Raw genomic sequence first — 16,181 nt, 5'->3', positions numbered from 1 at the left:
AAATGTGCAATCATTTTTTTTAAAGATTTATTTATTTATTTGAGAGAGCGAGAATGAGAGAGAGAGAGAGAGAGTACATGAGAGGCGGGAGGGTCAGAGGGAGAAGCAGGCTCCTCGCCGAGCAGGGAGCCCGATGCAGAACTCGATCCCGGGACTCCGGGATCACGACCTGAGCCAAAGGCAGTCGCTTAACCAACTGAGCCACCCAGGTGCCCCTAAATGTGCAATCATTTTAACCCAGCAAGTCCACTTCTAGAAATTTATACTTCAAACAAGTGTGAAAGGGGGAACCTAGGTACTTAGTGAGTTGAGCATCTGACTCTTGATTTGGGCTCAGGTCATGATCTCAGGGTCATGAGATCAAGCCCACATCGGGCTCCCCACTCCATGTGGAGACTACTTAAGATTCTCTCTCCCTTTCCCTCTGAGGCCCCCGTCTCTTAAAAATAAATAACTAAGGGCACCTGGGTGGCTCAGATGGTTAAGCGTCTGCCTTCGGCTCAGGTCATGATCCCAGCATCCTGGGATCGAGTCCCGCATCGGGCTCCCTGCTTCTTGGGAGCCTGCTTCTCCCTCTGCCTCTCTCTCTCTCTGTCTCTCATGAATAAATAAATAAAATCTTTAAAAAAAAAAATTATAAAAATAAATAACTAAGTGTGAAGTGTACGTATGAATCTTTTCCCTGCATTACTGTTGATAACTGTCCAAGATAAGGAAATAAATTGCCAATCGATAAGGGACTGAATTATAGGACATCAATAAAATGAATTACAATTCAGCCATTAGAAAGAATAATGTGTGCAAATGTAAAATGCTGCCTCTGCTGTGAGAAAGTCTGTCTGTTTTCAAAGAATTAAAACAGAACTGCCATATGATCCAATTATTACGCTCTCAGGTATATACCCAAGAGAACTGAAAACATATGTCCACACAAAAATGTGTACATGAATGTTCACAGGATTATTTATAATAGCCAAAAAGTGGAAATTACCCAAATATCTATCAGTTGATGAACAGATGAACACAATATGATATACCCCTATGACGGTATATTACTCAGCCATAAGTAATAAAGTACTATTACATGCTACAACATGAAATAATCTTAAAAACACTGCACTAAGTGAAAGAAGCCAGACACAAAAAGTCACATATTGTATGATTCCATTTATATTTAATGCCTGGAACAGGCAAATCTATGAGAGGAAAAGCAGGCTGGTGGTTGCCAGCAGATGAAGAAATAGGCAAATTAGAATTGCTAATAAGGATAAGGTTTCTTGTAAGGGTGATGGAAATGTTCTAGAATTAATAGTGATGGTTCACAACACAGTGAAATACTAAAACCACTAAAGTGTATACGTTAAAACAGTGATTTTTGTATTATGGTGATCTCACTTTTTAAAAAATGCTATCAATTTTTAAAAGCATGAGGCATATCTACTGATGGAAAAAATGACCATAATATGCTGTTGAATCAGAAGACAAATGTAAAAAATAGTATATAGAATCCTTCTATTTATATATGTTTATGTGGTTATATACACACATATTGCCCAGAAACACACAATTGTTCACTACTACTAACAGTCTTGATCTCTATGAGACAGGATGACCAGGAAATTATGCTCTTCAGTATTTTTTTATATAAGGAACATGTATTTCCAAAAGCAAACATGAAAAAATATTGCCATGTGAAAAAAAAAAAAAAGGACAGTACTATGACAAAAATACACAAAATAGACGGAAACCAGGAGATAATACAAGCAAAGATTACTAACCTGGGGTCCATAAACCTCAGGAAATCTATAAATTTGCATAGGAAAAAAATTACATCACCACCTTCACTAATGTCTAATGAAAATTTAGTACCTCTTTCAATTAGAACTAAAACACCTACCATGATACTAGCAGTAACTGTGATTTTGGTCATTAACACAAGTTACATTTTCATATCACATTATAGTTGTTACAGATATCTCAAAATATCATCTGTATGTACCACAACTTCAAAATTATGATAATTATTATACTCACTACTAGATCTTGTAATTTAAGTGTATTAATAAGAGGCACATTATTAATATATCACAAATTTGTTTCTATACATTTTAGTATTTTAATGTAACAAGTTCCTTTTTAACCTTATTTTTTTTCATTCACTTAAAATCATTATTCTAAAAAGGCTCCAGCCTTCTCCAGTCTGCCAAAGGGTCGACAGCACCAAACATCCACCTATATCCAAATATACCAGTCATCCATTAGAGGCAGGAAGGGACACCAATCATGAGGATATTCTAATTATTCAGGCATAAAGCAATTAGGGCCTAAATCCAGGGAAAAAACAAAATCATTCCAATTTTAATCAATTTGTCTAACACAGAATCCATAATTTTCCTCCCCAAATTATCTCCCCCTCCTTCTGATTTCTCAGTCATCTCTGACTTCTTCCTTCATATTTAATCACCAATGTCACTTTATTAAAAGCTCTAGCTATCCCAACTGACACAGATTTCTTGACTTACCACTTCATATTTTAACTCTTTAAAAAAGAGCCTCCCTCCTTCTATTCTGATCTCAACTGATTCTGCATACCTCAACCAGATAATCTTCTTAAATAATTATTCCAGGGGCGCCTGGGCGGCTCAGATGGTTAGGCGTCTGCCTCCGGCTCGGGTCATGGTCCCAGGGTCCTGGGATTGAGCCCCACATTGGGCTCCTGGCTCAGCAGGGAGTGTGCTTCTCCCTCTCCCTCTGCCTCTCCCCCTGCTCATGCTCTCTCTCTCTAGCTCTGTGTCTCAAATGAATAAAATCTTTAAAAATAGTAATAATTATTATTCCAAACTGTCACCAACCTGCTCAAAAGCACTCAATGCTACCAATGTGTTTAACAGTCATATTGGTAATTGTGAGATTCTAGAACCCTATTTGCAGTTACTATTAATCAAAAGTAATATATTGCTATGTCCTATAAAGTATCATTTAAAACATTATAACAAAATTCAGGCATTAATAAGAGAACCTCAATTTATAGATGTAAAAAACCTCTTGGCTGCTCTAGAGTTGAATATAGGATAAAACTAAAATTCTTGGGCGTCTGGGTGGCTCAGTTGTTTACACGACTGCCTTCGGCTCAGTCATGATCCTGGAGTCCCGGGATTGAGTCCCGCATCGGGCTCCCTGCTCAGCGGGGAGTCTGCTTCTCCCTCTGACTCTCCCCCCTCTCATGCTATCATTCTCTCTCTCAATAAATAAATAAAAATCTTAAAAAAAAAAAAAAAAACACTAAAATTCTTTACCTAGGCATTCAAACCCCTCCCTAATAATCATGTTCCAATTTGCCTTACCAGCCTCCTTGTTGTCACTGAACCCCTGGAAGTTAACCAGAAATTAACTAAATTTCCCTCTCAAACTTGAACCTGGACTTGCCTTTCTGTTACTACATATTTGTTGATGTCGTTTCTACCATTTGCAATGCCATTTGATTATTCATTCATTTAGTAAACAGTAACTAAGCCCCTAATATATACTAAACACTCAGTACACTGATACACAGTAGGGGTTTAACCCCCTGCAAACAACTTGGGCTACAAAGTGAGGTATCTCTGCCCTTAAAAACTCACAGTTTAATGGAAAAGTAGAAATAGAAACCAGGTAAATACAAGACAATATGGTAAATGTTATGAAAAAAGAATGCACAAGATGCTAGGGAAGCACAGAGAAAGAACATAAAACAAAGACTGGAAGTATCATCAGGCAAGATTTCTCAGAGTAGGAACAAGCTAAGGTGAATTATTTAAAAAGTCAATGAGGTCATCAAGTGTAAAGTACTGTAGGCACATACAAACCATAAACCAAGCTATAAGTCACTCAGTATGACAAGTCTAGGGAATATGTTCAGGAGAGAGGAGTAATAAAATGATAAAACTGGAGAAGTACACAAGGACAAGATCATGATGGGTCTTACACATAATCCTATGAAATCTCCACTCCCTTCTAAAGAAAATAAGCAGCAGCAGGATATCCTGGAAAGTACACAGGTTTAGGAATTCCAATGACCTAAATCTGAATTTGAGCTGTCATTTCCTTGTTATGTGAGTTTCATCAAATTTGCCTCTCTGAGCTTCAGTATCCTCAACTATAAAATAGGGATTAATAATATCAATTTTGCCAGGATTCTAACAAGAATTCATGTAAATCTCCTAAGAGAGGTCAGCAAATTACAGCTTGGCTTGCCAGCAATTAATGGTTTTACATTTTTAAAGGATAAAAAAAAATAAAAACTACAACAAAAAAAGAATACAGGACAGAGATCTTAATGTGACCCACAAAGCCAAAATATTTACTATGTAAGGACCTTTACATAAAACACCAACTCCTGCCCTCAGCACACAGTATGCAACCAAAAAATAGTAACTATTACTATTATTGAAGGATTTTAAAAAGAGAACTTAAGCAGTGTCAAATGAATTTTGCAAGGATTTCTCTGGTGACAATGTATACAAAGGAACAGAAGTTAAAGAAGCAATAATGGATGCTGCAGTGTTCCACTACCTTTTCCTTTCCTTCCTTCTCCTAACCATAAAGGAGAGATCAACTTCTACCTCCTCTTTATCCTTGTAGATTACAAACTGGTATGTACTCTATGTTATAGCACTTAATGGTCTTTGTCAGTTAGCATATTCTGCTTACACTTGCTATTTATCAGGGCTTAAATCCCTTATATGTATAAGTAGTGTAAGAGTAAGTATTCTGGAGTCAAACAGATCCTACTCTAAATACTGATTTCACCAACATTTAAGACTTGTTATTAACTTGTATGGATCCTAATAATAAGAAACAGTACTGGCTAACTTATATTGAGTTCCAGGTTTTGTTTTTTACTATGGATGTGCCACATACTACTGTTCTAAGCACTTTATAGATATACTTGATTTAATCTTCACAACAACCTTGCAAGATAAGAACTATTATCATCTCCCTATTACAGATGAGGAAACTGAAATATGGTGTAGGGAGTTTCCCCAAGAGCTAGAAGTGAAGGATCCAAGGGCTCACATTATTAACCACCTACAGAATGAGAATCATTCTCTACTTCACAGGATTTTCATGAAAACTAGTTTAGATTACTATTTAAAGGGAAGGGGATGGCTTTTCACAGTCCTTAGTTCTCAGCAGTCCAATAAATACCTGTTCCATTTCCTAGTAAAAAAGATTACATTCCAAACTTTTTATTGCCCAGAACCCTGAATACAATAGCTGGTAGCCAGCAAAAACTTAGTATTTATTAAGTGAGATATACTTTAAAGTGATTAAAATTCTTGTACTGTTTCAAGATCATATTCTGTATATTCATGATATATTATTTCATAAATTACAGAAGACTGCACTGACATGAACCTACAGCAGAACATACTCTTGCCTATTTCTTGGTTTTAAATTTAAAGATGATCAGACAGCAACGAATATATACATAAAGATCTCAAGAAAGTCTTTGTATAAAGAGACATTACAGTTAGTATAGCCTATATTTAGTTCTATTCTCTTAGTAGTATTTGTAACTGGTATTATATAACTCTGATCTATGTTACTCATTTAGGGAATCTAAGCAATGTGGGAAGAGAAAAAGATTCTAAACTCTAAGATTACAGAGAGGTTCTCTCTGCAAAAAATGAATATAAGATAAAGTGTTGTAACTTCTACTTTGTGTCACCAATTAGTGTCACTAATTTCTACTGTTAATAAACAATATGAAAGCCCCAAAATACCTGGCATCTATTCAGTATGAATGAGTCCCTCACAGAGCAAAGTGAACTACTTATTTCTTCAAAAAAATTAAAAATAGGGGCGCCTGGGTGGCTCAGTTGGTTAAGCGACTGCCTTCGGCTCAGGTCGTGATCCTGGAGTCCCGGGATCGAGTCCCGCATCGGGCTCCCTGCTCGGCAGGGAGCCTGCTTCTCCCTCCGACCCTCCCCCCTCTCATGTGCTCTCTCTCTATCTCATTCTCTCTCTCAAGTGAATAAATAAAATCTTTAAAAAAAAAAAAAAAAAAATTAAAAATAGGTTTTTATCTGTAATGAGATTTTAATGTGGTCTGAAAAAAAATGATAGGTATCTTGCTACAAAAGAGAATACAGAACAAAAAATCTATTACCACTTAATAATTTTGACTTGTAAACAGGAAGATTCTGGCTAATCCAAAGTTATTTAACTTCTGCGATGTATAACATGGGACAGAAATAAGTCTTTTTTAAATATTTATCTAATCAGAATGTAGCTGCATGGACACACAATTGAAGTTCCAAAAACTAAAGGGTAATAATCACCACATCAAATGAAACATAACCTTAGTTTGCAGAACAAAATTTCCTAAGAAAGCTATCAAGTTTTTTAGAAAACTTACAAAAACAAAACCATTCATGCTGAAATATTTTGGGAAAAAGTCAGTTAACAACCAGGTTCAAAGTAAATATGGAATTCTTCATTAAATATACCCTCGATAATCACAAAAATGTGTTCCCATCTTTTTAATCCTATGGTTAGCTCTTCATTTATGGTTTAGTATTCTGCTTAACTGTGTCCCCCTCCGAACTAGCTATCAATGTAATCAGAAAAAAAACCCTCACACTGTTTTTATTAAACGTTTTTTGAAGAGAAACAATATTCTCCACTACTCAAGAAGGCTGAATTACTCAGAAAATCTTCAGTAAAGGATTAAGGGCCCTCCAAATGTGTATATGGATCAATGAGAAGGCAATTAGAGAACATATAAGGAGTACGGAGGGAAGGAAATAAGGGAGAGGGAAAAGAGGGTGGTGAAAGCCAGCTCCTCTTTCTCAAACAAGTTAAGCATTATTACCTGCCTCTCAATACTGGACACAGTATCTTCACTTTTGTAATCCATATTTCATACTTCCCTCAAAATTCAACCCTAACACCCCAGAACCCCTTCATGAGAGAAACACTCAACAAACTAGAAATAGAACCTCCTCAACCTAACAAAGAGTATCTATGAAAACCCCACAGCTAACAACATACTTAATAGCGGAAGATGAATGCTTTCCCCCAAGATCAGGAAGAAGACATGATTATCTGTTGACACTTCTTTTCAACAATGTACTGGAGGTTTCAGCCAAGACAATTAGACAAGAAAATGAAATAAAATGCATCCAGATTGGAAAAGAAGTAAAAACTATCTTTACCAGTGACATGACCCTTGTTATAGAGAAAATGCTATGTAATGAACTAAAATAGTATTATTAGACCTGATAAATTCAGCAAGGTTGCAAGACACAAGATCAAGAGACAAAAATCAATTGTATTTTTATACACTTGCAATGAACCCCCCAAAAATTAAAAAAACAATTCCATTTATAATAGCATCTAAAAGAATAAAATATTTAGGAATAAATGCAGTAACTTAGACTCTGAAAACTGAAAAATATTGTTGGGAAAAAATCAAAGAAAATCTAAATAAATGGAAAAGACTTAGTATTGTTAAGATGGCAATGCTCCCCAAATTATCTACAGATTTAACACAATTCCTATCAAAATTCCAGCCGGCTTCATTGTAGAAATTGACAAGGTGATCCTGAAATTCATATGGAAACAGGAAATACCCCAAATAGCCAAAACAATCTTGAAAAAGAACAAATTTGGAGGACTTCCCCTTCTCAATAATAAAGCTATAGTGGTCAAGACAGTACTTGGTATAAGGAAAATCAAATAGATCAATGGAATTAAACTAAGTCCAGAAATAAACCTTCATGTTTATAGTTGACGGATTTTCCAGAGGCATGACAAAACAATTAAATGGGCAAAGAACAGTCTTTTCCACAAATGGTACTGGGACAACTAGGTATCTGCATGCAAAAAACATAATGTTAGACTAGACTCCCTACATCAGGTCATATGCAGAAATTAACTCAAAATGGATCATAAATCTAAGTGCTAAAACTAAAAAACTCTTAGCACAAAACAGAAGGATAAATCTCCATGACCTTAGATTAGTAAATAATTTTCTTAGATAGGACACCAAAAGCACAAGCAACAAAAAATTAAACTTTCATCAAAATTTAAAACTTTTTTTCTTTAAAAGACATCATCAGGGCAGTGAGAGGATAACTCACCAAGTTGGGGGGAAATATTTGTATCTATAATATACAAAAGACTCTTACAACTCAGTGATCAAAAGATAAATAACAACTTAAAAATGGGCAAAGGATCTGAATACATACCTCTCAGAAAATATATATACAAATGACCAATAAACAAATGAAGACTCAGCATCTTTAGGGAAATGCAAATCAAAACTGCAATGAGATAACTAACACTCACTAGGAGAGCTATGATCAGCTATGATCAAAAAGATAGTAACAAATGTTGGCAAGGATGTGGAGAAACTGGAGCCCTCATACACTGCTGGTAGGGATGTGCAATGGTGAGGGTGCTTTGGAAAACAGAAGTTCCTCAAAAGTTTAAATACAGAGGCACCATGGGGCACACCTGGCTGGCTTGGTCGGTAGAGCATGCAACTCTTGATCTCAAGGTTTTGAGTTCGAGCCCCACACTGGGTGCAGAGTCTACTTAAAAAATAAAAGCTTTAGGGGCGCCTGGGTGGCTCAGTCGTTAAGTGTCTGCCTTCGGCTCAGGTCATGATCCCAGGGTCCTGGGATCGAGTCCCACATCGGGTTTCCTGCTCGGCAGGAAGTCTGCTTCTCCCTCTCCCACTCCCCCTGCTTGTGTTCCTGCTCTCGCTATCTCTCTCTGTCAAATAAATAAATAAAATCTTAAAAAAAATAAAAAATAAAAGCTTTAAAAAATAAAGAAAGAGAAAATAAACACAGAGGCATACAATCCAGCAATTTTACTCCTAGGCATATACCCAAGAGAACTGAAACTATGTACACAAAAACTTGTATATGAATGTTCATAATTGAATTACTTATAATAGCCAAAAAGTAGAAATAACCCAAATGTCCATTAGCTGATAAACAAAATGTAGTATATATGCATACGATAGCATATTATGCAGCCATAAAAAGAATGAAGTACAACATGGATGAAACCTTGAAAATGGGGTAAGTGAAACAAGCCTGTAATAAAAGACCACATATTACATTAAGATTCCATTTGTATGAAATGTTCAGAAAAGGCAAATATAGTCAGAAAGCAGATCAGTGATTGCCTAGAAGTAAGGGTATGGGAGTATGGGGGGGGTACTCTTAAAGGATATAGGATTTATATCTCAGGTGATATAAATGTTCTAAAATTATGATGCTGGCTGCACAACTGTGAATATACCAAACACCAGAGTTACATATTTTAAATGGGCTACTTCTATGGTAAGTGAATTCTATCTCAAAAAAACTGTTACCAAAAAAACCCTCCCAATTTTTTAAGTAGTCCCTGACCCACCCACCATTCCATTTCACATTACTCCCTCAGAATGTCTGCAAAGAGCTTATACTGTAGTGACTTGGGCTTGTTCATTCATTGTTTTGAAATAATTAAATTATATGTTTTATCTCCTTTCCTCATAACCTACATGCTTTGCAAGGGTTTCTTCTACTTCTTTCATACTTTAGAACCAAGTATAATAATGGGTAAGAATGGGCCCTCAAGTAAGGGCTGGAATTTTCAAAATGCAAAATATTAAAAATATATACCATGGAGTAGTTAACAAGACTACTCAGAAGACTTCCTTTAGGGGTGCCTGGGTGGCTCAGTCCTTAAGCGTCTTGCCTTCAGCTCAGGTCATGGTCCCAGGGTCCTGGGATCGAGCCCCGCATCGCATGCATTGGGCTCCCTGTTCGGCGGGAGACCTGCTTCTCCCTCTCCCACTCCCTCTACTTGTGTTCCCTCTCTCACTGTCTCTCTGTCAAATAAATAAAAATCTTAAAAAAAAAAAAAAAAAAAAAAGACTTCCTTTGGAGGAATACAGAATATATAAAATTCCTCAGATCCTTAACCCAACTGTTCAGAATAAAAATAAGTGGAGAACATAGAGATAAGGTTTCACATTACAATAATCCTAGGTAATGAAAGAGTAAGTTATGATTTAATTAAAATTAAAGTTGCCCAGAGATAAAATTCATTTAATATATTAGAGGCTCACTGTTAGTGCAGTTAAAGAAAGTTGTAGTATTTTCATCATGAAACATGAGCACAAGTTAATAATTAAACCTTTGTTGTTTATTTGATGATTTTATTGTTGAGTGAAGTCTCACATATATTAATTAAAATGAGTTTAGAATTACAAAAACAGCAACAGCAAACAAGAAAACACAGTAAGGTCCACCTAAATATTTCCTTAAAGTATAAAATAATAATAATAATTTATCCTAAAGAGAGAGTGAAAATTCAAAACTGTGTTTCCCATGGAACTGTAACACAGAAACTGAAATTCAAAGTCAACTGATTTCAAATTACAAAGAGAAAAACTCAAACAGCCGAAGCCCAATAGACCACAATGACAGTTGATAACTAGATAGTAAAGGAGAGACCTACTAAAGGTTGTAAAATCCAATTGTTACGTTCTCTGTAAAATTTGTATCTTTAAATAGCTAGATTCCACTTGTCGTTCAAACTCCTCATAGGAGAGAGCTCTTCCTCCTCTTGTGGCTTTAACTCCTTCCTTCTCCCACCACCCCCCCCACCTCCTCACCCCAATTTTACTCTTTGAAGATGGAAAGCAATTTTTAAGTATTATAACTCACCTTTTTGACATAATTTCATAAATACACGCTACCATCTAAAACAACATCATGAAATGCCCCAAGCTGTCCACCATCTGGGGACTACATTCCCATCCCCCTTGCATTCAAATAAGGCTCTGTGACAAATTCTCACCAGTCCAATGTGGGCAGATGTTTGTCACTTTAAGTCTGGGAGTTCTTAAGAAATGGCCTGTAAGTAACACACAAGGCTCCAAAGCCCTAAAGAATGCTAGAGCCATAGATGTTAAGGAGTGTGGGTCCCTCAAATACCACATGGAGGAAAGCCACAAGCCTGCTAACCAGGAGCACCTGCACAGAACTGTTACATGTGAGCAAAATACAAACTTACATGTGTTAAGCCACTGAAATTCTGGTGTACTTATTACCCTAATTAGCATTATCCAAAGTAATACATGCACAAAGTCTTAAGTATTTCAATTCCCCCCAAAGACATTTGTAAGGGATACTTTGGAAAGATTGTTTAAAAGCCCTTTAAGTAACATTAAATTTTAAAATCTAAACAATTTTCCACCTTAATTTTGTTGTAACATAATTACTTTAAACAATGATAGCATGAGCAGTTCCACTGTTAATAAATTTTACTGTCCACATGTCTTAATATTTTATTTTAGTTCAGTATATTTTCATGATTACAAAGAAATGTTTTCCTCAATTTTCTCAAATTAAAAAATTATGAAGTGTTTTAAAACACTGTAATTCATAATGTCTAATTTGTAATATCTAATATCTACTTAAAGGCAAAATTCCTATTATATTGTTCTTAAAGTATTAAAAATTATCCATAATTTGTGTATTTCTTTATTTTATTATCATCTATAATTCTTAAGGTAAGAATTCTTCCTTTAAATATAACCATATGGGCGCCTGGATGGCTCAGTTGGTTAAGCGACTGCCTTCGGCTCAGGTCATGATCCTGGAGTCCCTGGATCGAGTCCCGCATCGGGCTCCCTGCTCGGCGGGCAGCCTGCTTCTCCCTCTGACCCTCCCCACGCTCATGTGCTCTCTCTCTCATTCACTCTATGTCAAATAAATAAATAAAATCTGTAAAAAAAATAAATAAATATAACCATATGGCAGATAACTGTTCACTGTAAATGTACACATACCCATAAGACACACACTTAAACAAAACCATGACATTTTGCATTCTAAAAAAGTTCTCCCTGTGCTTCACAAAAGTGTTAAAATTTTAGTGCTTTATAGGTTTTTTTTTTAAAGTTTAACATTGCTGATATAAATAAAAATAAGGCCTAACTGGGAAACCTGGCATTAGTAAACAGATAGTACAAACTTAACCCAATGAAACTCCTCCCACATTCTCTTCACCCTGCCTTCACGAAAAAAAAAAATCCTTCTTTAACCTCTCCATTGCCTTTAAATTCCATATCATTTTTTCCCACAATACAATTAAAATTAAATGAACAGCACATTTACTATTCCACACAGAATAAAAATGGAAAACTATTGAAAGCTGACTGAGGATTTTTCCTTAAACCATTCAGGAAAATATTCCAAGAGGTTTTTGTTTTCCAAATCAGTCAACATGAACTAAAAGAGTTACACAGCAATTTTGGGGGCACTATTCTTTGTGAATCTATAAAGGTAAACTAAACCATTTTAATGCTTGATTGTATTGGAACATATATGTGCTACATACAGTGTGAACAATTTTTTCCAGGGCTACATAGACAGAATTCATAAAGAGCAGTGAAACTGAGAGATGCCTATTCAAAAATATGGGGGTAAAAATGTATGACTAGATAGTCTCTATAAACTAATATACTAGGCCACTTTAATGACAGTCTCATTTCTAGGAAAGACATAAAATACAACTTAAAACTGTTTATATATACTTTATGTATTATCAAAGGACTTTGAAATGTTCTATTGTCTTGATTTTTAACCTACAGTTACATAATACTGCTCTCAATTATCAAATGGGTATTTGTACTTTTTTTTTTTTAAAGATTTTATTTATTTTTTGACAGAGAGGGAGACAGCGAGAGAGGGAACACAAGCAGGTGGAGTGGGAGAGGGAGAAGCAGGCTTCCCGCTGAGCAAGGAGCCCGATGTGGGGCTCGATCCCAGGACCCTGGGATCATGACCTGAGCCGAAGGCAGACGCTTAACGACTGAGCCACCCAGGTGCCCTGGGTATTTGTACTTCTATACATGTTTTTCAGTGATCACAATCAGGGCTGCAGGAGGAGGAATATTTAACTAAGCATCTACTATGTGCCAAACATGTTTTCTCATTCTACCCCCAGGTCAATCTTACTATAAATGTATTATCTGCTTGTTACAAATGAGAAAATTGAGGTTTATAGACATTAGGTAACTTGCTAAGGTCAAAAAGCTAAGAAAAATGGCCCAGCCAGAGTTCTGAGGTCTGTAAAACAAGTCCTTTTTTCCACTAAACTACTTATGTTGTTTTTCCAGCAGTGGTCATAGAGAACAGCTCTCCACTCCTATTCTTCCCTCCACTCTTGTTCCCAGTGAACAGCCTGGAACATTTCTTTGTGAGACCAGGTTTAGAAACAGAGCTATCTGGCCATTATACAGAGCATGGTCTGCAAAGATCCAATCTGTATCATGACTTTATCCATACGGTTTTAGCTAGATGAGCTTACTAAATGCAAACGGAAAGAGGGTGGAGTAAAGTAGATGAGCAAATAATTATCCAAATACCATTTATATTTGGGTCTACAACGCACTGTACACCTATTGGCAGCTTTATCTTTATAGTTCCGTTTTGCTTAGACTACTCTCAAAATAGCTTTCCAGGAGCACACACTGGGTAGACAATAAAGGCTACTTGATCTAGGTTTTGGAGATTCTGAGCGAAAACTTGTTTGTTTGTACGTGACTATCCTGATTGACAATTAAGATAAGTAGAGGCAATACGGTAGTAAAATGTAGTACTGTGCTTCCAACGTGTACAAACGGCTCCGCTAAACTCCCTGAACACAATCCATCTAAGCAGCTAAATAGGCCGAGTTAAGGACGATGACAGCTACAGTAACTTCCTCTTCCTCACCGACCTCCTCAGCTCGGCGCGTACACGCCTTTCCCCCTAGGAGGCAGGATAAAACAATTTCAAATGCACAAAATCGATCCAATCCCACCAACACCACAGGACAGGGAAGCCAGGCTCCATTTCTTCCCCCGCCTCTCAAGAAAAATGTTATCTTAAAAATTGCATACATATTATCCAAGAGAAAATACTTGCAACGAAAACTGAAAACGTGTACTCAGTCTCTCCACCCAGCCTTCAGGGAAAGAGGAAGGGAAGGGATCTCAACACCGCGTATTCCCGAGATTTTACTGCTTTGATTCACTTTCCCTCAGGTCCCACCGCCGGCTAGGGGAAGAGCTTGCAGTTCGAACGCCAAAATCTGCCTTCGCCTCTCCTCAGCAGACGCGGAGGCGGCCGAGGCGACGGCAATCCGCGCGTCCCGCCTCCGACCCTCACCTGCCCAGGCCCGAGGCAGCGCCCTGGGCCCCCGCGGGCCCGGCGTCCCGGGAGGCGTCCGAGGAGGGCGGCGGGAGGCTGGCGCGCTGGCTGGCGGGCGCCGAGGCGGTTAGGCCGCGCTGCAGGCCGGCGCGCTTCCTGCCGGGCCCCGAGAACAGCGGCGCGGCCCCGACCCGCGGCTCTCCCGGCCTGGCTGCTGTGCGCGTGCCGCGCACACACTACCCTCCCCGGCCGGGCCGAAGCCGAGCAGCTCTCACCTGCGAGGCACCGGAGCCTCGGCCACAAAAGGGGGGGGACGGACACGCCACTCGGGGGGTCCCAGACACACGAAATCCGCCCCCAGAGTCCCGGGCCCTGGGCGCGGACCCCCCAACACACACACACACACACACACCCCGGAACCTTCGCCGCCTCCGACAGCGACGCGGGTCAGCCCCACAGCCGACACACACCCACTCGCTCTGGGTCCTCAGGCCGCCTCCCCGCCCGCCAGAGTCCCAACTCGCACACCCACACGCACATTTGTCCCTCTCCCACCTCATTTCCCCGGGGACGCGCTCCTCTTGCCACCACTCTCGGTCTACTCGGAGGCACAAAAACACTCTACCTCATTCTCTTCCTCTGGCCCAGGAGAGGCAACAGCAGCCATTTCCCCGCGGCAGGGGAAACACACACACACAAACACGCGCGCGCGCGCACCAGGCCCCCACAGATGCTTCCCCTCCGAAGCCGCAGACGCAAACACAAACACCCACGGGCGGGCCTCGCTCCCGCCCGCCCCGAAGGGAAGCCGCCGCGACAGGCAGGGCCCGCACCCCGCTCGCGGGCGGACGGGCGCGCAAGGCGCCCGGGCCTGGGGTCGCGGAGGGCCTGCGCCCCCTCCTCACCTGCATTCAGCGCGCCGGGGTCCGGGCGGCGGCGACGGCGGCGGCGGCGGGGCGGCTGCTGCTGGTGCTGGTGCTGCGGCGGCGGGGGAGGCGGCGGCGGCGGTGGCGGCGGGGCTGAGGGCAGCAAAGACATGCAGGCAGCCCGCCGGGGGGAGAGGCACCGGCCGGAGGGGACGCGGGGCGGGCGGGCCGGGCCGGGCCGCCTGAGGAACAGCAGAGGCAGCGGCGAAGAGGACGGCTGACGGGAGCGAGGAGACGGACTGGGGGCGGGGAGGGGGACGAGGGCCGCGCCGCCGGGTTTCAGGGACGGTGACCCTGGGCGCTCAGGAGAGGCCCCGCGGCCGCCGACGCGAAAGCCCCCTGCCGGAGGAAGCTACGCCCCCGCAGCCTCCGAAGCCGCGGCTATTACTCCGAGAGCCGCGCAGAGCCTGGCCTTGGCCTTGGCCTCCTGGCACTGGGGCTGCCGCCGCTGCGGGGGTTGCTGCTGCGCCTGCCGCTGCTGCCGGGCCCAAGGCTGCTGCACAGAGACGCCAGCTTTCGGTGCCTTCGCTCTCGCTCACACACGTTCACACCCCCGAAGGCCGGGGGAGAGGCGTCCGCGCGATATCGGTATTGAGATTAATAACAAGGTGCAGAGAGTGCGAGAAGGAGGAGGGTTGATTGACGTGGAGGGGCTGGCGAGAGTCAGTCACTCCCCTGCGCGGGGGTGAGGGGGAGGAGGCGGAGCTCCAGCGCCGCGACTCGGCCCCGCCCCCTGGTCAGGGCGTTTGGTCTTGGCGCGCGTGCGCGCGTGGCTGCCAGGAGTCTTACCCATTTTCTCCTTTACCCTTACCGCTTTTTTGCTCTCTTTTCTTGGCTTCAGTGACGAGCAGAGCTGGGAAGACTGGTAGGGTATCAAAAATCCACGTCCACAAAGCCGTGGTGGGGAAGAGACTGGCGAACCATCCTCACCCTGTGTTCGTGCCTGGACTCGGCGCTGTTTACTGCATGCTCGCCAGAGGCTGCCTGACTGCGAAGCTGAGCGCTGGTCTGGGTAGCTAATGAGACGCCAGGTGAGGTGAAGTGACGAAGGAGAGGTTTCCTGACA

General features: G+C 40.8%; 1 protein-coding gene across 3 annotated transcripts in view; it reads right to left on the bottom strand.

Moving 5' to 3' along the window:
* The window catches only part of CNOT6L (CCR4-NOT transcription complex subunit 6 like), a 113,969-nt gene extending 98,811 nt beyond the window's left edge, over positions 1 to 15,158 (bottom strand). The window contains exon 1 of one of the 3 annotated variants that reach the window (XM_035004715.1): positions 15,095 to 15,158. Coding sequence is in view for 2 of the 3 variants with exons in the window: in XM_035004714.1 (XP_034860605.1) it covers positions 14,815 to 14,819 (5 nt within the window). In the remaining variant the exon portion in view is untranslated. Of the gene's footprint in view, positions 1 to 14,744; positions 14,764 to 14,814; positions 14,832 to 15,094 lie in introns of those variants that run through there. The other 2 variants (XM_035004714.1, XM_035004712.1) reach the window with 2 other exon arrangements.
* Positions 15,159 to 16,181: the final 1,023 nt, after the last annotated feature.

Source organism: Mirounga leonina, unplaced genomic scaffold (assembly GCF_011800145.1).
Source record: "Mirounga leonina isolate KUSES-001 unplaced genomic scaffold, KU_Mleo_1.0 Mir_129, whole genome shotgun sequence".
NCBI lineage: Eukaryota > Metazoa > Chordata > Mammalia > Carnivora > Phocidae > Mirounga > Mirounga leonina.
Note: the sequence above shows the minus strand (reverse complement) of the source record. Positions and strands in the feature narration are given on the sequence as shown.